A 19,307-nucleotide genomic window follows, 5' to 3' on the forward strand; every position below is an offset into this window, starting at 1 on the left:
CCAATTAAAAATGTGATGTAGAATTCAACTATACTCAAAAGATGAAAGAGAGTTCCCAAAAGATGAAACAGAGATGGTAAACCACCTGAAAATTCAAACTTATTTGAGATTTCATCTTACCCCAATCAGAATATATGTGTGTATATCATATACACATATGTATACTTATATTATTATATATTATATAATTTTAATACCATTATATGGTAACTCCACCTAAGCTATAGATATAATATATAATTAATACACGAATAACATATAATATATAAATATTAATTATATAAAATTAGATTGTGTTACCATATAATGGAGGAGAAAATTTTTGAACTAGATGTCATATGCCACTAAATAAAGCCTCCAATGCCAAGTATGAGTTCTATCATTTATAGTTGTTGGCCAATGGGATCTCCTAGAACCCCCACCTCAAACACTATAAGCTATTGCCAATGCTATTGGTTATCTTCCACAAACTGATAGCAAAACACTATTGCTGAAGGATAGATTGTAATAACCAGAGGTGTTGGAAACTTTTCCAAACAATTGAAGCTACTGCAGCCACAAACTCACCAAGATCGACAACACACACAAACTCTGCACAAGTTTGTCAGATAAAAATCTCAGCATGGTAAAGGGAAAATAGGTTCAAAGTAGCTTGCCCAGTCAAACATCTACTTGCAATCTATCAGTTTTCCTCAGTAGAATGACTCTGAGTTCATCCATCACACTCAAAGGCAGGTCTCATGCAGCTGACCAACATAGAATGGACCACATTTGCCTATTATCTTATACTACTTTGCATTGAATCAATATATATATTTATAATATATTATACATATATTATATATTTGTATATACATATTATATTATTTTACATATTTGTTTTACATATTATATTAACATGCATAAATTTAAATTTGACTTTTTTCTGACTTCATGAAAAAATGTATTTCCATGTGACTTATAGTCATAGTTATAATTTTGCACAACTCATCAAAACAATACAGTTTATAATAAACATGGATCAAATGTTATTAAGGGCAAATTAAATTTTTATTTGAAATAAATTCGCTATTAGTGCTAGAATTAGACAGTTTGACATGATTCATATTTTCGTATATTGCTTACTGATAAGCACTAAAAAGTCTTGGTTTTAAATATCAAATTAGTGAGTACATTTTGTATGATGTTACCCAATTTATTTAACTTATTCTAAACTTCATGCCTCAATTTATACATTCTCTATCACAAAAATCATTTCAAATAACCTACCAACTGTCAAATCTATTAGGTTTTCCTTCTATTTCAGCGAAAGCAAAGAAATGGAAATTGCTCAATTTGCAACAATTTCTGGGAAATGAATCAAAAACATGATAAAGATTTAATGAATTACTCATACTCCAGAATCTCTTAAAGGAACCAATCCTGATTAAATTAAAATGTTTGTAAATGTTGACAGATTATTGACTCTGCATTTGTGTCATTTTATATAATATAATGTTTTGTTAATTTAAAATATGTGGCAGAAGGTGGAAACCACCTGGATGTCCCAGGACAGAAGAGTGGACACAGAAAATGGGGTTCATTTACACAATGGAGTACTACTCAGCTACTAAGGATGAGGACATCCTGAGTTTTTCAGGCAAATGGATGGAACTAGAAAATATCGTCCTGAGTGAGGTAACTCAGACCCAAAAGGACATTCATAGTATGTACTCACTAATAAGTGGATATTAGCCAAAACCAAAAAAAACCACCACCACCACCACCAACAACAACAACAAAAAAAACCACAAAAAAAACAACCAAACAAAAAGGTACAGAATACCCAAGATACAGTCCACAGAACTCAAAAAGTTCAGCAAGCAGAAGTGTCCAAGTGAAGATACCTCAATCCCACTTGGGAGAGAAGAAAGTAATCACAAGTGGGGAGGAAGGGAGGAACCTGGGAGGGAAAGTGGACAGGGGAGTTCATGCAGGGTAGAGGAGAACTTGATCTGGTATTGGCTGAGGGAAAAGGACTGAAGCCCTGAAGGCCAGCAGAAAGAATGGAAACAGGCAACCTCAGAAAATAGGAGGTTGGGGGGGACTCTCCAGAATGCACCAGAGGCCTGGGAGGTGAGACTTACAGGACTCAAAGGGAAGGGACCTTAGATGAAATGCTTGACAGTAGTGAGAGGGAACTTACAGAGCCCACCTCCAGCAAGAAGACAGGACATCAACCCATCAGCAGGACGGGGTTCTCATATCAGTCACATCTCTGACCCATAATTGTTCCTGTCTGAAAGAATTACAGCGATGGAAATGGAGAAGGTCCAGCGACAGGCCCAAAGTGAGGTCCAGCTCAAGGGGAGGTCCCAAGGCCTAACACTATTACTGAGGCTATGAGTGCTCACAAAAAGGGACCTAGCATGACTGCCCTCTGAAAGACCCAACAAGCAGCTGGAAGAGTCAGATGCAGATATTTGCATTTAACTAATGGACAGAAGCAGCTGACCCTTTTGTTGATCTAGGAAAGGTTGAAAGAAGCTGACAAGAAGGAGTCTTCTAGGAGGACCAGCAGTCTCAATTAATCTAGACCCCCAAGATCTCTCAAACACTGTACTGCCAGAGAGCATACACCAGCTGCTATGAGGCCCCCAACACACATACAGTAGACGACTTCTGGGTTTGTGTTCATTCAGAGATGATATACCTAACCCTCAAGAGACTGGAGGCCCCAGAAAATTTAGAGGTCTGGTGGGGGGGGCATCCTCTTGGAGACAGAGGGGTAGGGAAGAGTTATGGGATGTGAAACAGTTGGAGGGTGGATGAGGGAATAAAATATGGAGTGTAAAAATAAATTAATTTAAAAAGTAAAGTTGTTTATCAGGTTTAGGAGTTCTCTGGTGGAATTTTGTGTCACTTAAGTATACTATCATATCATCTGAACCCTATTAAAAATGGGGTACAGAACTAAACAAATTCTCAAGTGAGGAATACCGGATGGTTGAGAAGCACCTAAAGAAATGTTCAACATCTTTAGTCATCAGGGAAATGCAAATCAAAACAACCCTGAGATTCCACCTTACCCCAGTCAGAATGGCTAAGATCAAAAACTCAGGTGACAGTAGATGCTGGTGAGGTTGTGTTGAGAGAGAAACACTCCTATATTGCTGGTGGGATTGCATGCTGGTGCAACCACTCTGGAAATCAGTTTGGTGGTTCCTCAGGAAATTGGACATAGTATTACCTGAGTACCCAGCTATACCACTCCTGGGCATATACCCAGAAGATGCTCCAACATATAATAAGGATACATGCTCCACTATGTTCATAGCAGCCTTATTTATAATAGCTAGAAACTAGAAAGAACCCAGATGTCCCTCAACAGAGGAATGGATACAGAAAATGTGGTACAATTGCATAATGACTCAGCTATTAAAAACAATGAACTTATGAAATTCTTAGGGAAATGAATGGATCTGGAGAATATCATCCTGAGTGAGGTAACTCAATCACAAAAGAACACACATGGTATGCACTCACTGATAAGTGGATATTAGCCTAGAAACTCAGAATACCCAAGATACAATCCACAAACCACAAGAAACTCAAGAAGGAAGACCAAAGTGTGGATACTTCAATCCTTCTTAGAAGGGGAACAAAATACCCATGGAATGGAAGTAATTGCATAGATAAAGTATGGAGCAGAGACTGAAGGAAGGACAATCCAGAGACTATTACACATCTGGGAATCCTTCCCATATTCAATCACCAAATCAAGACACTATTGTGGATGCCAGCAAGTACTGGTTGACAGGAGCCTGATGTAGCTGTCTCCTGAGAGGCTTTGACAGTACCAACTCAGGGTCCCCAATGAAGGAGTTAGCAAAAGGACCCAAGGACCTGAAGGGTTTGCAGTCCCTTAAGAGGAACAACATGAACTAACTAGTACCCTCAGAACTCCCAGGGACTAAACCACTAACCAAAAAGTACACATGGTGGGACACATGGCCCCAGCTGCATAGGTAGCAGAGGATGGCCTAGTTAGTTGATCATCAATGAGAAAAGTGGCCCTTGGTCCTATGAAGGTTCTATGCTCCAGTGTAGAGGAATTCTAGGACCAGGAAGCAGGAGAGGGTGGGTTGGTGAGCAGGGGGAGTGGGGAGGGAGTAGGGTTTTTTTTTTTTTGTTGTTGTTGTTGGAGGGGAAACCAGGAAAGGGGATACCATTTGAAATGTAAATAAAGAAAATATCTAATTTAAAAAAGAACATTAAAAAATAAAAATAATAAAAAAAATGTGCTCTGAGTTATTTTTAACAAGCTTTAGAGCTATAGATATACTTTGTTTCCTTTGTAAAACTTGTAAAGTAAAAATCATACTATAAATGAATAAATACTCTGAAACACATCAGAGAAACTTAATTTACTTTTTGTATCAGTAACTCTGTTTAGGTAGATGTTATGGCTTATGGCTCAGAACTGTAATTTCTGCACTTGGCAGTATGAATAGTGGCTGGCCTGGAGTCTAGGGACCTCCTGGCCTACAGAATAAGACCCTGTTTCAAAATAAAATTTAGAAAAAGAGAAGAAAACAGAAAAGTATTTCTTATTTTTCCACTTAAATAGGTATTAAATGATATTCCCATGACAACCATATGGATTCCAAAAACAGTTTTAGCTAAGTATGGGCTTATTCCACATCCCTGGCCATTCCTCTTAAGCCAAACATTTTCGTTTGTTTGTTTGTTTGTTTCTGAGACAGGGTTTCTCTGTATATCCTTGCCTGCCTTGGAACTCACTCTGTAGATCCGGCTGGCCTCGAACTCAGAAATCTGCCTGCCTCTGCCTCCCAAGTGCTGGGACTAAAGGCGTGTGCCACCACTGCCCAGCTAAGCCAAACATTCTTATAAAACTTAATACATATTTCCCAGCAATATCCTCATGGCATGAATATTAGGACCCAAATCTTTAACAAATCAATGTAAATAAGTGTTTCTAGATTAATGGAGACATAAGTTGTGGTATGTACAATATTATATCCATGCATTTGTGTGTACCATGTACATTGGCAAATTGCCATTTCTCAGAAAATACTCCAGAGCAGACTCTAATAATCCTGGATGAAGTGTTCCAAAATAGTTAAATTCCCACATCCCTGATGTTCCTAGGCATATCTGAGTGCAACAAATATCAAATGCAAATTATTAGGCTACAGTAATTGGAATAGCTGGGACTCACTGATATAAAATAAACATGTTTCATGTATTTAACTCTAATCTGCTGAATAATGATTTCATGTACACTATGATGCAGAGTTTTATGACAGGGATGATATGTGTCCTACAAAACAATTGCTATACTTTTACTTGAGAGCCATACAACAGTATGAAAGCATTTCCTAAAGTCTTTCTGAATCCCTGCTAATTTGTGCATGGTTTCTAAGACACTTCTAATGACTTTGGGAAGTACTAAGCTTATTTACCCTGTAACCAATATTCTCTGCTAGTCTTCTAAAAGAATAATCATCAAGCTGCCATGAATTTAGAAGTATGTTGGATGTAAAGTAAATAAAAGAAAAGAAAGGCAGGCAATTTTGGTTGCTGTGGTTTATATTAAATTTAGAAATATTGATTCTCTGGATGTGGCTACAGAAACAAGTGACTAACTGGCTTTGTTTTCCAATGAGTTTTTTTTTAATTCTAACATAATTTCAATAAATATAGTTAATTACATTATGACAATAAATCATTTCTCTTAAAATAACATGTGTGTATGTTATATTTTTACCCATGTTGTTCCTTACAGGAGTTAAGCTAATTTGTACATGAACGTGAAGCTCATGGACACCAACTCTTCTCTCCCATGGAAGATGTAGCTAATCGATCGTAGGCCTCTTTGACCAGACAGACTCTGGAGGTTTGCATTTCAGGAATCCACTACTCAGCAGCTAGAAACAGCATTCATGTTGAAGGTTGTTTCCCCTCCTTACTGTTAGAACATAGCAACTCTCTTTTAACCAACTATGTATGTGAATAAAGGCTTTAAACCTGTTCTGCTGCCTCAAAGGATGGTTACATGGTCAAAAGCACGGATTAATATGAACGTGCTTTCTATTCTTTCCTCTACTAGTCACACACTGCTTAAGAAATTGTCTGAATCTGTTTGTCATACAAAAACATTTCCTAGGTTGACTTCCTTCTTGCTCTCCCTATACATAGTTAATGTGTTTTGCAAATGAGGTATTGAAAACATTCTTTTTGTAGTTCTATTAAAACTGCACACAACTGTATGCCTTTTGAACTCAACAGAGGAGTTAGAAGCTGGAAGACTGAGACCTGGCTCATCATTAGCTTTTTCTGTCTGTTTTTCTCCTCAGCTGGAGGCTATGTGATTAATAGTCCCTCTACTCAACTATAGGGGTATTATTCTTGTCTTTCTTTGGCTGTAGATGGGACATATCTATGCATGTAATGCAAATTTGGACGTTGTGAATGCTCCTTTCAAAATCAGTCAGAAGTTGATTGGCAGAAAATGTAACAATGGAGTAACAGGCATTTGAGGGTTCAGGAATCTGTGGAAGAAAGGCTGAGCCATGGCATAATAAAAAGAGAAATTTGGAATTAATCAAGAGCAATAACTGGAAGAACAGAGAATGTGGAAGCAGATTTGAGCCAGACATGCTAGAGGCCAGCTTCCAAGATAGATACAGACAAGTGTTAGAGTTTAGCTGACTTTGCTGAAATGAGATGAGAGTAAGAAGAAAAATTATGACCCAAATTACATAAAATATATTCTTGATACATCCTTTGATGTTTTCTACCTGCATTGGGTTAGTACCATCAAGAGTCTGCTTCCATTTTTGTTGTGACATCCTCAAGTACAGAGATTCAGATCTCTCTGTTTCTCCAGAGACCAACAGGGCCAAACATCAGGAACTATTTACTACAATGCATTGAACTGAATATTTGATTGTCTGAAGAATGATATGTGTGACTCAGTAGGGAGGAACAGCGATATTCAAGACAGCATTTTATCCTTTAGGCATTGCTGCAAAAGTGATCATAATAACCAGAGGAAAATGTGTTCAAGAGGCACAGAAAATTGTTCAAGATAAGTCCTTAGGGGAATAGCAGACACTTTCTTTTTAGCCCAAAGCTGATTAAACAACAGTAAGTCCAAAGGCAGAACTTAGTTATGTACCTCCAGTTAGTTAGCTCAGAACAGTTAATTCTGAGGTCTGCCACTGTCAGGACTGAGAAGTAAGAGTTACTGCCCTCAAAGATGGAGCTACTGAAAACAGGAGAGTTGAGAATGCCAGTTCTCCATTCTGAAGACAATGTAGACAGGCAAAATGAGATGCCAATTGCAGCAACTCTTAGAGGCATTTTATCTTCTTCGCATTATATACACATGTCCTTAAAGGTGTTCTGTGTATTATTGTGTAATATGTGGTTTTTGAATAGTATGTCATCCTTTTATGCAAAACATCTCTGCATGTAAATTCTTACATAGGGTTTGTAGTGTAGTGGTAATAGTTACACACACACACCACAAATGCAAATAGCTTTCTAAAAGTGATTATTTATAAGTACCCATGTACATAAATTATATCTTCATATTATCTTTGGACACAGGTGGATTTTGCTAAATTGTATGTATGGTACAAATGATGAGATAGTTTGCCTACAAGGTGTATTTTGTTTAAATCCCCTCTCTAACATATCTGTGAAGTCATTTTATTTGTTTCCTAATTCCAGAAGTATTTTACTTTTCTTATGAGATTCTGCTTTACTAGACTTTGAAGAATATAAAGCCATCATTTCTGGCTTTCCTTAATTTCCCAATAAAACAGTCACCAAAGACTTTCTTCATTGAAGGCATGTCTTGGGTTGGAGCAATGGAAGAGAATAGTTCATGTTGTTGTTAGTCAGAACATTAATTGCTTAACTTTGCTGAATCTCTGCTTATTCTGACCTGCGTTGTCTTTGAGAACAGGATTCCTGAAAGCCAGGGTGCCTGAAGATCAATGGTTCCTCTTGTTGCAAACAAGACAAAACTGACCTAATAAATGATGGATATACATTGGCAGCCATAGTGACTACCTGGTAACTTCTAACTTTAATGTAGCCTATCTGCATTCTCAGTACATGTGCTTCAGTGCCTATCACAGTTGACATTTCTGTGATTACAACTGCAAAGCCACCTAAAAAGGGGCAAGATATAGTGACTGAATTCCTGGAAAATCTACACCTATTCTCAGAGAAGACATAAATTTTCTCTTATATCTAGCCTGTCTCCTTCCTTCATTTTCTTTAGCCTGTATCTATGATCTCCACCACCTTCAGTAATTCAAAAGCTGAGTTATAAGTCTCGTTTCATGCTCCATTTACAGTTTTTACAGAGAAGGAACCTCCTTCTATTGCTCTGCCAGTGCAGTGTCTAAACAAGTGGTTCTACAATGCCAAGACAAGAAAGAGTTCATCTAATCTGGGTTAAAAATGCTAATACTTTAGGGAAGAACACAACTCAGATTTTCTAGAAACTAGGGTTCTCTGCAAAGATTTCTTTGGGACTGAGAGACAGTGAACTATAACAATGAACCCTATTGTCTGAGCAGGGATAAGCTAGTGTGATCCTCCACATCTATTATGATGTCAGGCATGGCAATTCATGACCACTGGGTTGGAGGCGGCACCATTAGCCTTGTTTCTTTTGTGACAAGTAAAGCCACCAACAGAAACACAAGTTAACACACACAGGAAAAAGTTTTTGTTAGAATTTGGTTTTGATTTTTGAAATATTGTCTAGGGATATAGCGCACTTAGGACTTAAAATCCTGATGTAGCCTCCCAAATATGCAGACTGCAGCCATGACCCATGTTCTTATATAGAGGTTTATAAACTGTTTACTACTATCATTTTTAAAATCACATTTTGCTTTGTTCTTTGTTACTTTGCTTTTTGATTGATTTGAGAGTAGGTTTCTCTGTGTAGGCCTGTCTGTTTGGGAACTTGTTCTGTATTTTCCTAGCCTAAGTGTCCTGTCTTCTAAGGGCTGGGATTAAAGTCATGCGCCACCATGCTCAGTTACAATATCTTTTATCATGGTTTAAAGTATTATTTTTATTTTTTTAAATCTAGAGACACTGATATCATTTTACACATAACTTATTGTTCCTTATTACTCAGTTCTGAGTTAATATTACTCTTACAGTAATTAGCTGAAGAAAGGTAAAAAAAATCTAGTTTTTCTTGTTGCTAACAAGTTTAAGTTTGTGTACATCAATTGTACGTCCAAATAGGATCTAAAGAAAATGATTGTGAATCTATGATTTCACAGAGACATGTGAATTTTTGTATAAGAAAATTTTCAACTTTGTAAATCTCACAGAATCACAGTTAGATTTCCTAAGTTTCTTCAAGAAGATTTGTTTTTATTTGAATCTCTGTCCTAATAATGGAAATAATTTGTTTGCAGAACATAAACATATGGAATACTAAATTAAAATTTATAACCTCACTGCCTCCTGGTAAATAGAGGGATTTTTATTGTTATAATATGAGAGCATAAAGCCCAGAGATACACTCTATAGAAAGCGTGAAATGGTCTGAAAAACAAAGGAGAATAAAAAGCGACAGACCTGTGAAATCTGTAAAGAATACAGATGCAAACAGAAGAAAGAAAAAATTGTGCTAACAGTTTAGTACATACACACACATATATATGCATATATACATATACATATACATAGCTACATATATAAACTACATGTTAAAATCTTTCTTCTTATGTTATATATATGTAAAACCTACTGAAATCTTTCTTTTTAGGTAGGATAAATATGCATTACATATTGAAATCTTTCATTTTAGGTAGGACAAATGTGAGATTTGAAAACCTTTCCAATGGTCCTTTAGAATCTTCAGAAGAGTCTACTACCAATGAAATAATCAAATATTTATGGGTTAGAGGATATCAAAGGCTCTTTGTCAATTGCTAATGAAAGGCGGTATACAAAGGTTTGCTTAGAATTGGGTTAATCCAGCAAATTCCTATTAGAAATGCCATTAGTCAGAAAACAAAACAAAACAAAAAAATACTCACACACATTCCACATCAACATAGAGTCCTTGTACACATCGGATTTGCCTAGAAATAAATAATTCCAGAAACACTAGGAGTGGTTTGTTGTCAACACTTACTGCGAGGACAATCTGGAGGGAACTATGAGCCACTTCTATGTACTGGTACTCCAGAAAGCACCCCGAGACAGTGATGTATCGATGGTCTTCTGGAGCCCAATCTGGGGCAGGTGTCACAGATGTCACCATACATCCTGGTCCATTCTCCATCCACCAAGATCGGTGCATTGAAATATTAAATGTCAGGATGAGGTCTGTTTCCTGCAAGAAGGCAATTTGTAAAGGATGAGAAAGACTATAGATACCAGTTTATTTGGGATGGACTTATTTCTGTTTCTTGTTTGAAGAGGTAGGTCCCTCCCTATCTCCTAGTGTATGTTATAGGCACTTAACTGCTTAAGTAATTATATGTATGCAGATTATACTTTTGAAGATTTGACTGGCCATAATACTATCAGTTAAATTATTATTATTTATTTTTTTAGAAAAATTACTAATGATATAAACGAATTATATCATATGGGAGAGTTCTTTTTGGGATTTAAAAACAATGTGAGCTCAATGATTTAAACTGTACCATTGGTGAAATTGATGCCATTATAAATCTGATTCACTTTTTCTCTCAAAATACTTTTTTTAACATTTTTTAGTTCCTCAAACAGAATTGTAACTTGACTACATTTACCTTAATAATGAGGCTAATGGAATTTTAAAGAACTTTTCATAGTAATACATGCTATTACTTAGTTTTTTTTTTTCCTTTCTTCTAAAAGTTGGTCCTGTGTGTACACATGTGGCTGTTCTAGAACCCTGCAGATACTAAAATTCTAAAAACTTCATGTCACTTATATTAAATGGCAGGTGGTCCAATTAAGAGTACTCAGGGAGTAGGAAGGTCTGGTGGGGTGGGAGTGAGGGGATGGGGACATCCTCTTGGAGGTGGGAGAGGAAGAATGGGATGAGAAATAGTCAGAGAGCTGATTGGGAGGAGGATAACAACTGGACTATAAAGAAATTGAACAATAATAATAAAAAAGAAAGAAAAAACAAAACAAAACAAAAAAGATGCAGTCTTTGAATGGAGAGGGGAAATCACATTAGCAAATCATTGTCTTCAACCTTTTTTTTTAATAGTAAGAATGTTTATTATATAGTGAATTACACCATATTCTCTGCAAATCTTAAACTCTAAAACTTGTTAAAATCCCAAAGACATTTTATAAAATGTACATTCTGACCTCTATTCTGGATCTTCACTTTAGGAAGCTCACAAGAGGAGGGGGATTTGACTGTTTATCAAGTTCTTCACATGGTTCTACAACTGATTAGATGCTTTCCTGTCCTCTGAATCTATAGATAATCTCTAGACATGAAAAAGGTTTTGTTATTTTCTTTTTTTTTAAATATACCAAACATTAGCATTGTGTAAATGACTCAGTTGTTCTAGTTCTATCAACCAGAGCTAAGTGGTTAGAAAGAGCTTAAATCCCACTTTTTTTGAGAAACAAAAAAAATCCTAAAAAATTGATAAAAGTTTGATGATTGAGTTGATTGCTAATCCCATTATCATTTTGTAACATGGAACATACAGTATAGCCTATTGATGGACGATAATTACACCCATTATGCCCAAAACTAATTACACCAGGACTTTTGAATGGCTCCATTTACATTGATAGCTTAACAATCATATAGGGTCCCACCTGTGGTTTCCCTGTTTGGGGAGCTGTTCTTCAATTATAGGTGGGAAAAAAGCCAGTAAGGTACCATCAAGCTATATGGATTGTTTCCTGATTTGTTGGTTATTTTAAATTTTCACTAATTAATTGACTGACCATTTCTTTTGCTGTCTTCTAGCATATCAGTTGTAAGTTAAGAAACTCACTATCTTGAGGGAAAATGTCCTTCCTAATTTCTCAAAAATGGCAACGGGCAATTGCACAGTCATATTTGCTATCCTCAGATTCTAGATCCAAACAATGTTTCATGACAACAATCCTACCAAGCAGGCAATATTGTGCCTATTTGACCATTTATCTACCTTGTTGATTTTTACAAAGAATCAGCTCCCGGTTTTGTTGATTCTTTATATAGTTCTTTTTGTTTCTAACTTGATTGATTCCAGCTCTGAGTTTGATTATTTCATGCTGTCTACTCCTCTTGAGTGCATTTGCTTCTTTTTGTTCTAAAGCTTTCAGGGGTGCTGTCAAGCTGCTAATGTAACCTCTCTCCAGTTTCATTATGGAGGCACTCAGAGCTATGAGTTTTCCTCTTAGTACTGCTTTTTTTTTGTGTGTCCCATAAGTTTGGGTTTGTTGTACCTTCATTTTCATTAAATTCTAAAAAGTGTTTAATTTCAGTTTTTATTTCTTCCTTGATCAAGTTGTCATTGAGTGGAGCATTGTTCAGCTGCCATGCATATAAGGGCTTTCTGTTGTTTTTGTTGTTGTAGTCTATATCTTTTTATTAGGGATTTGAGTCTGTTGATGTTAAGAGATATTAAGGAATAGTGATTGTTGCTTCAAGTTATTTTCTATGTTATTTTTATGTTTGTATGGCTATCTTCTTTTGGGTTTGTTGAAAGAAGATTATTTTGCTGCTTTTTCTAGGGTGTAGTTTCCCTCCTGTTAGAGTTTTCCTTTTCAGATCTGGATTTGTGAAAAAATACTATATATATATATATATATATGTATATGTATTTGTGAAATATGATTCTCCATGTCTTCTGGCTTTCAAAATCTCTGGTGAGAAGTGTGGTGTAATTCTGATAGGTCTGCCTTTATATGTTATTTGACCTTTTTCCCTTACTACTTTTAATATTCTTTGTTTTGTGCATTTGGTGTTTTGACTGTTATGTGATAAGAGGAATTTCTTTTCTGGTCCAATATAATTGGAATTCTATAGGCTTCTTATACATCCATGGGCATCTCTTTCTTTAGGTTAGGGAAGTTTTCTTCTGTAATTTTGTTGAAGATATTTACTGGCCCATTACATTGGGAGTCTTCACTCTCTTCTATACCTATTATCCTTAGGTTTGGTCTTCTCATTGTGTTCTGGATTTCCTGGATGTTTTGAGCTAGGAGCTTTTTGGTTTTTGCCTTTTCTTTGACTGTTGTGTCAATGTTTTCTATGGTGTTTTCTGTACCTATGGTATATTCTCTTTTATCTCTTGTATTCTGTTGGTGGTGCTTGCATCTATGACTCCTGATCTCTTTCTTAGGTTTTTCTATCTTCAGGGTTGTCTCCATTTGGGATTTCTTTATTGTTTCTATTTTCATTTTTAGATCCTAGATGGTTTTGTTCAATTCCTTCACATGTTTGGTTGTATTTTCTTGTAATTCTTTAAGGGGTTTTTATGTTTCCTCTTTAAGGGCTTCCAGCTGTTTATCTGTGTTCCCTTGTATTTCTTTAAGGGAGTTACTTATCTCCTTCTTAAAGTCCTCTATCATCATCATGAGATGTGATTTCAAATCAGAGTCTTGCTTTTCTGGTGTGTTTTGGTATCCAGGACTCATTGTGGTGGGAGAACTGGGTTCTGATGATTCCAAGTAGCCTTGGTTTCTGTTGCTTATGTTGCCTTGCCTATTGCCATCTGGTTATCTCTGGTTTTAGTTTGTCTTGTTCTCTCTGACTGTAGCTTGTCCCTCCTGCAAGCCCGTGGGTCAGTACTTCTGGGAGACCAATTCTCTCCAGAAGTAATTTGGTTATGGAGAGCTGTGGCACAGGGTCATCTCCGGAGTGCAAACAGAAACCAGAAGCATCCTGACCCAAGCTGTTCCTTGTTTCCTGGGTCCTGATTGTTCTGGGAGCGTCCCTCTTGGGCCAGGAAATTTGAACAGAAGTGGTGGTCTTACCTGTGCTCACAGGTGTATTGACACTCCTGGAAGACCAGCTCTCTCCAGGTGGTATTTGGGTATGTAGCATTGTGGCACAGGATTAGCTCTGGACACTGTGGCACAGGATCAGCTCCAGGAGCAGAGGGAAAATGGAAGGGTCCTGTACGAGACTGTTCCTCAGTTCCTGTGTCCTAAGGGTTCTGGGAAGGTCTCTCTGAGCAGCAGTGGTGGTCTTACCTGAGCTCAAGGCTTGTCCTCATTCCTGGGATGCCAGCAGTCTCCCGGTAGTATTTGGATACAGAGCACTGTGGCCCAGAATCAGCTCTGGGTGCTGTGTCACAGAGGGAAACTGGAAGGCCCATTGTCTTCAACTTGTTAAGTTCTATTATACATTTTTTTAAATAAAATTCCTTAGAAATTATAGGACTGAGATAATAAATTTACATATCTTCAGATGAATTAGGTGGTACACAATGTATTTGACTGATCATATACACTCACAGAAAGGTGTTCATGGCACATAAACAGAAAGAAGGTACAAGAGAACACATCAATGACATTCCACTTCTCAGCAAGTCATGAGTGATGACCTGCATGGGAATTGGATTATATCAGTGTTGGTGGTGTGGAGTCATGGGATAATAGAAGCCAACCACTCTCATTCCAGAGTGAAGTGCTCATATGCCTTGGCATGCCTTGACTAGACAATTTTATTTCTGTTCCCTGACTAGGAGGCACTGACTCCCACTGAAAAATGCTAAAGATTAAGCTGGAGATCCCACACACTGAAAGGTGGAGTCAACTGGAGAAAGCCGAGCTATGGTGTCACCATCTTCCAGGCAGCAATGAAAGGACACAGAAGACTGTCTCTCTTCTTCCTGAAGCTAGGAAGAAAGGCTTCTGGAAACCCTTGGAAACTTGGAGACAGAATACTGGCAATTGACTCAGGCTAATAATCTTCAAAATGAAGCCAACAGGCAAAGCCACCTGTTAATTTGCCACACATAAAGTGGTGACATCTCTTAGGAGGCAACTCTAGTGCTACAGAAGATGGGTCCAAAGTAAAAGAACTTTGGGAGTAATTTGTGGTCCGTAGTGAGAAATTTGACTGTGCCTGTTTCCTAAGGTTTTCCAAGAAGAGAAGTTTTGTTAGCAGAGCAATAATAGCTGACTCTATATTGCCTCATATTTCCAAGTTTTGAAAGAAGAAAAGTAATACAAAAATAGAGCATGCAAGTGCTGTGGAGGTAGGTTGTGCAAGGGAGTTTTTGAAATGCCAAAAAAGCTACCATGAGTAAGTCAATTTGATAATCCTCCAAAGGTCTTTTTGATACCTTTATAGCCCCTCTGACCTGTTAACTCTTCTCTATTGCTATTCCAGGCATGGAGGAATGGGACGAATAATTGTGAATTAGGAAATGTGTTATGAAAGACTGAAGGCAAACAGTCCATACACACATGGCCTTTCCTATGGGCTCAGTTAACTTTGAGTGAAACTGGAGTATTTTATTACAGTGCTGGAAAGCCACTTTAATTTTGTTTAGAAGACTATCTGGGGAATAACATTGTCTTTTGTTGCATTCTTATTAAAAAGAAACAGGAAGTCTGTCATACCTTTGATTTGGTTGCAACAGAACCAGAACCTGAACAATCATAGGTTTTCATGGTCAGATATGTAAGAAAGAATACAGTTTTCTGCTTCTTTCTCTGTCTTCTTCATTTAATATTTGGTTACAAAAGAAAACTTGGTGGATTACTAGTGACAAAGATGAAGAAGAAAATGTCTTCAAAGGCAATTAGATCAAGACTAAGACATAAGAGCAGCCACGTTCACACAGTCCAGAAATAACACAGTCTGGTTTCCTAATAGCTAGTGATTTCTAATGCAGTTATCTTAGGATCTCACAGAAAAATCATTTGCAGACAGGAGGTTCCATCTGAAAGAATTGGAAAGAGGATTTTTATGAAACTGAAATATTGGCCATTTGTATTATTGCTTCTCAGCTGTTGGGACAGGACTTATTTCTCATATGAAAGTAAACAAGTTAGTAAAAATTATACATGAGTTTGTTGGGAATACTTGTTGCTTTCAAACAATAACTAGGGCACAAACAGTGGTTCTGAGAATCTGCTTGTTGGCTAGTTCATTAAATATGGGGCTGTCATGACTTCTGCAGTGAAATTCCTTTGCCATTGGACACTCAGTACAATTGGTCACTACAGCTTCAGATAGAACTACAAGAAGGCATTGAGGTAGGCAGAGAATATGTCCAAGAGATCTTCTTTGACCAGCAGCAATAATTTATTCTTTACTTTGTAAATGTTGATGTTGATGAAAATGGAGGGGAGGAAAGGATTGTCATGATCACCTATCCACCATTAAAACATAGCTAAAATGTAAGAGGTAACAGATGCAATAATGAAGGTGTCTAGGAAGCCAAAACATGAATATCTCATCCATTCACCGAGTCAGCTCTGACATGTTTGCAATAAGGAAAATAAAAAAGTCCTATCCATAGGAAAGACACTATTTTAGACACTTTTGCTTTTATCTGTCTGTCTGTCTGTTTGGTTGGTTGTTTACATGTGTGAGTCTGAGTGTGTGTGTGTTTGAATGTGTGCATGTGTGTGTGAGCATATAGATGAGGAGATAAGGGGACAGCTTGTAGGAGCTGGTTCTTGTCTTCCACCATGTGTTTTCTGAGCATCAAACACCCATAATTATTCTTGGAAATATGCACCTTTATCTGCTGTGCCATCTCACTGGCGAAAGTTAGCCCTTTCTTCCCTAGTATCAGGGTTTTGAGAGACAATCTTTACAAATCTTTAATATAAATGCAATATATTGCATGGTACCTTTGATTTCCCTCTAAATTTAAAGATTTTTTTTCTTTTTTACCTGAGATAGGGGGTTAGATTGGACTGAATGGACAGAGAGTCTGCATCCCCCATTTTTGTGGATTCTGGCAATCATACCTGTGTTCTCATGCTTGCAAGGCAAACACTTCACCAACTGAGCCATGTTGCTAGCCTAATTCTTCTTTCTAGAATAGTGTCTGCACTATTTCTTGAAGACTACTGTTACAGACCAGTTTAAACTTCATAGTTTCAGAAATTGGGAAATCTATTGTCTCGTTGTCTCAGAGGCTCAAAGTCTGCTCTCAAGGTATAGTCAGGATGGTTCTTCAGAGTAACAGGAGACAATATTTGCTCAAGCCTTTGAGGACATGCTTGTAATATTTGATACTCTCCAGCTTCAAAAATGTAACTATTATCTCTGCTCTGATTTCTCAAAATGTTCAGGCTCTCCCTCTGTCCAAGAAGTTCATTCATTTACTTAAAACTACACAGACCAAAATAACCTTTACTGGTTAGATTGAATTATTGTATTTCCAAATAAACTTGTTCTTGGTGGTACTGGAAGATGGGATTTACACATGCCAACCTATAATGCTAAACTCTGATGGCTAAGGATTATCAGAGCCAGACTCCATGGGTGGCAGGCACTGTATCTCATTTCTTTCCTTTCTGTATTACCCATTTTATTGCCTATTATTGGCATAGAATTTATTTCCATAAAATTAATAACCAAATAGCACTGTTTGCCCATGGTTTCTGCCATCTCCCAATATTCTACTGCAAAATAATCATATCCATTTGTTTGACATTATTTCTTAAGATATTTATTTTCATTTTATCCACATTTTGTCATATTTGCATTATTATATGACTACTTTACTCTTTATCCATATGTTCTCCTGGACAGTGTGAGTAAGGGTATGCTCAGGCCACAGAATTCTCTACTTCTAACAATTCTGCATAACTTTCTCTAAAATTTGATTAAATCAATAGTATATAATTTATGACCATATAAATATTTTTATGGCTGAGCTGAGTTGTGAATTATAAAAGCAATTTCTTTCTTATATAATGTTTGTTCCAGTAGTTAATAATTCTTTCCCAACAAAAAAAAACATACTTTACTTTTTGAAGTAGTTTTAGGTTCAGAGGAAAAAATGAGCTGAAAATGTTCTTCTCCTCTCTGAAATGTAGAATCTTTCCCCTGTGAACACTCCAGGCCAGGTGTTATTCCAGTCTGTGAACCTATATTGAATATTATTATCATGCAAAGTCCCATTTTTCATTTTGTTCATCTTGACACACAGTCTGTGGCCTTAGAAAATGAGTGGTGACATGAACCTGCCACTCCAGTGTCAGAATCAGTTTCTTGCGTAGGCATTTTTCTGTGCCTACATGCTGTTCCTGTCGCTTTCCTAGTGGGTGGAAACTGTGGTTCGTTTAATTTCTTAGAGAATTCTGTATCATTGCAATGTTCATACAGAATCCAATTCAACTGTAGATGGATATTTCAGATCAGCTTCTTTTACTTCATCCTACACATTTAATTTTTTTTTATTCTTTTCATGACATAGTTGCTAGTTTCTTAACATTGAATAGCATTTCATTGTGGAAATCACAGTTAATTTATCTATTTAATCACTTGAGGGACTTCTTGACTGATTTAGGGTTTGGACAATTATGAAAAAAAGCTGTTATAAATTTTCACTGTGATGGGTTAATGTGGACATAAAATTTTAGCTATTTTAGTAAGTACTTGAGAAGATTATTATGCAGTTACATGGTAAAAGCATATGAATTTCTGCAAGAAACTACCATATTATTCTTAAAGTGACTGCACTGTTTTGAAATCTCCTGAGCAATGAATGCTGATTTCTTTTGCTCTACGTCCTTATCAGCATTTAGTGTTTCCATTTTCCTAGATATTGTTCACTTTACATGTGGAGGTCCTCTTTTTCTGTCTCCATTTTGCCAAAATGATTTTTCTTTTCATTACATATTTTCTATTTATTTATTTTTTTTCTATTTTTTCTATTTTTTTAATTAAAAGTCAATTGCCCATGTTTATTTTAAGCTCTCTGTTCTGTTCCATTCATTTCTCTACATATTCTTTCACTAATACTGCAGTCTCCATCAATGTAGCATTATAATAAATCTTGAATTAAGAATATATTAATCCTCAAATTCTGTTTTTTTTTAAATACGATATTGCCTTTTCTGGATATTTGTCCTCCCGATTTAAGTTTTAGAATTAATTTGTCAACATTCACAAAATAACATTCAGAAAGTTGAGAGGGCTGAGTCTGTAGAAACTTACATCTAAACAATTGAATCTTCATACCAATGTATATGGTTTATCTTTCCAGTTACTTAGTTCCCTGGTTTTCTCACCAATTCTGTAATTTCCTCATATTTACCCTGTATTCATTTTGCTGCATTTATTCTTGTTTTTACAGTTTAGTGTAGTACTACTGTAATTTGTATTT

The 19,307-nt window shown here is 36.5% G+C and overlaps 1 protein-coding gene across 5 annotated transcripts in view; it reads right to left on the bottom strand.

Moving 5' to 3' along the window:
• Nkain2 (sodium/potassium transporting ATPase interacting 2) overlaps positions 1–19,307 on the bottom strand; it is a 1,006,098-nt gene that overhangs the window by 178,357 nt on the left and 808,434 nt on the right. For all 5 annotated transcript variants that reach the window (XR_004121597.1, XR_004121598.1, XR_004121599.1 and 2 more), the window contains one exon: positions 10,187–10,387. Coding sequence is in view for 2 of the 5 variants with exons in the window: in XM_031380728.1 (XP_031236588.1) it covers positions 10,187–10,387 (201 nt within the window). In the remaining 3 variants the exon portion in view is untranslated. The remainder of the gene's footprint in view (positions 1–10,186; positions 10,388–19,307) is intronic.

The sequence above is a fragment of the Mastomys coucha genome, unplaced genomic scaffold (genome assembly GCF_008632895.1).
Source record: "Mastomys coucha isolate ucsf_1 unplaced genomic scaffold, UCSF_Mcou_1 pScaffold2, whole genome shotgun sequence".
Taxonomy (NCBI): Eukaryota; Metazoa; Chordata; class Mammalia; order Rodentia; family Muridae; genus Mastomys; species Mastomys coucha.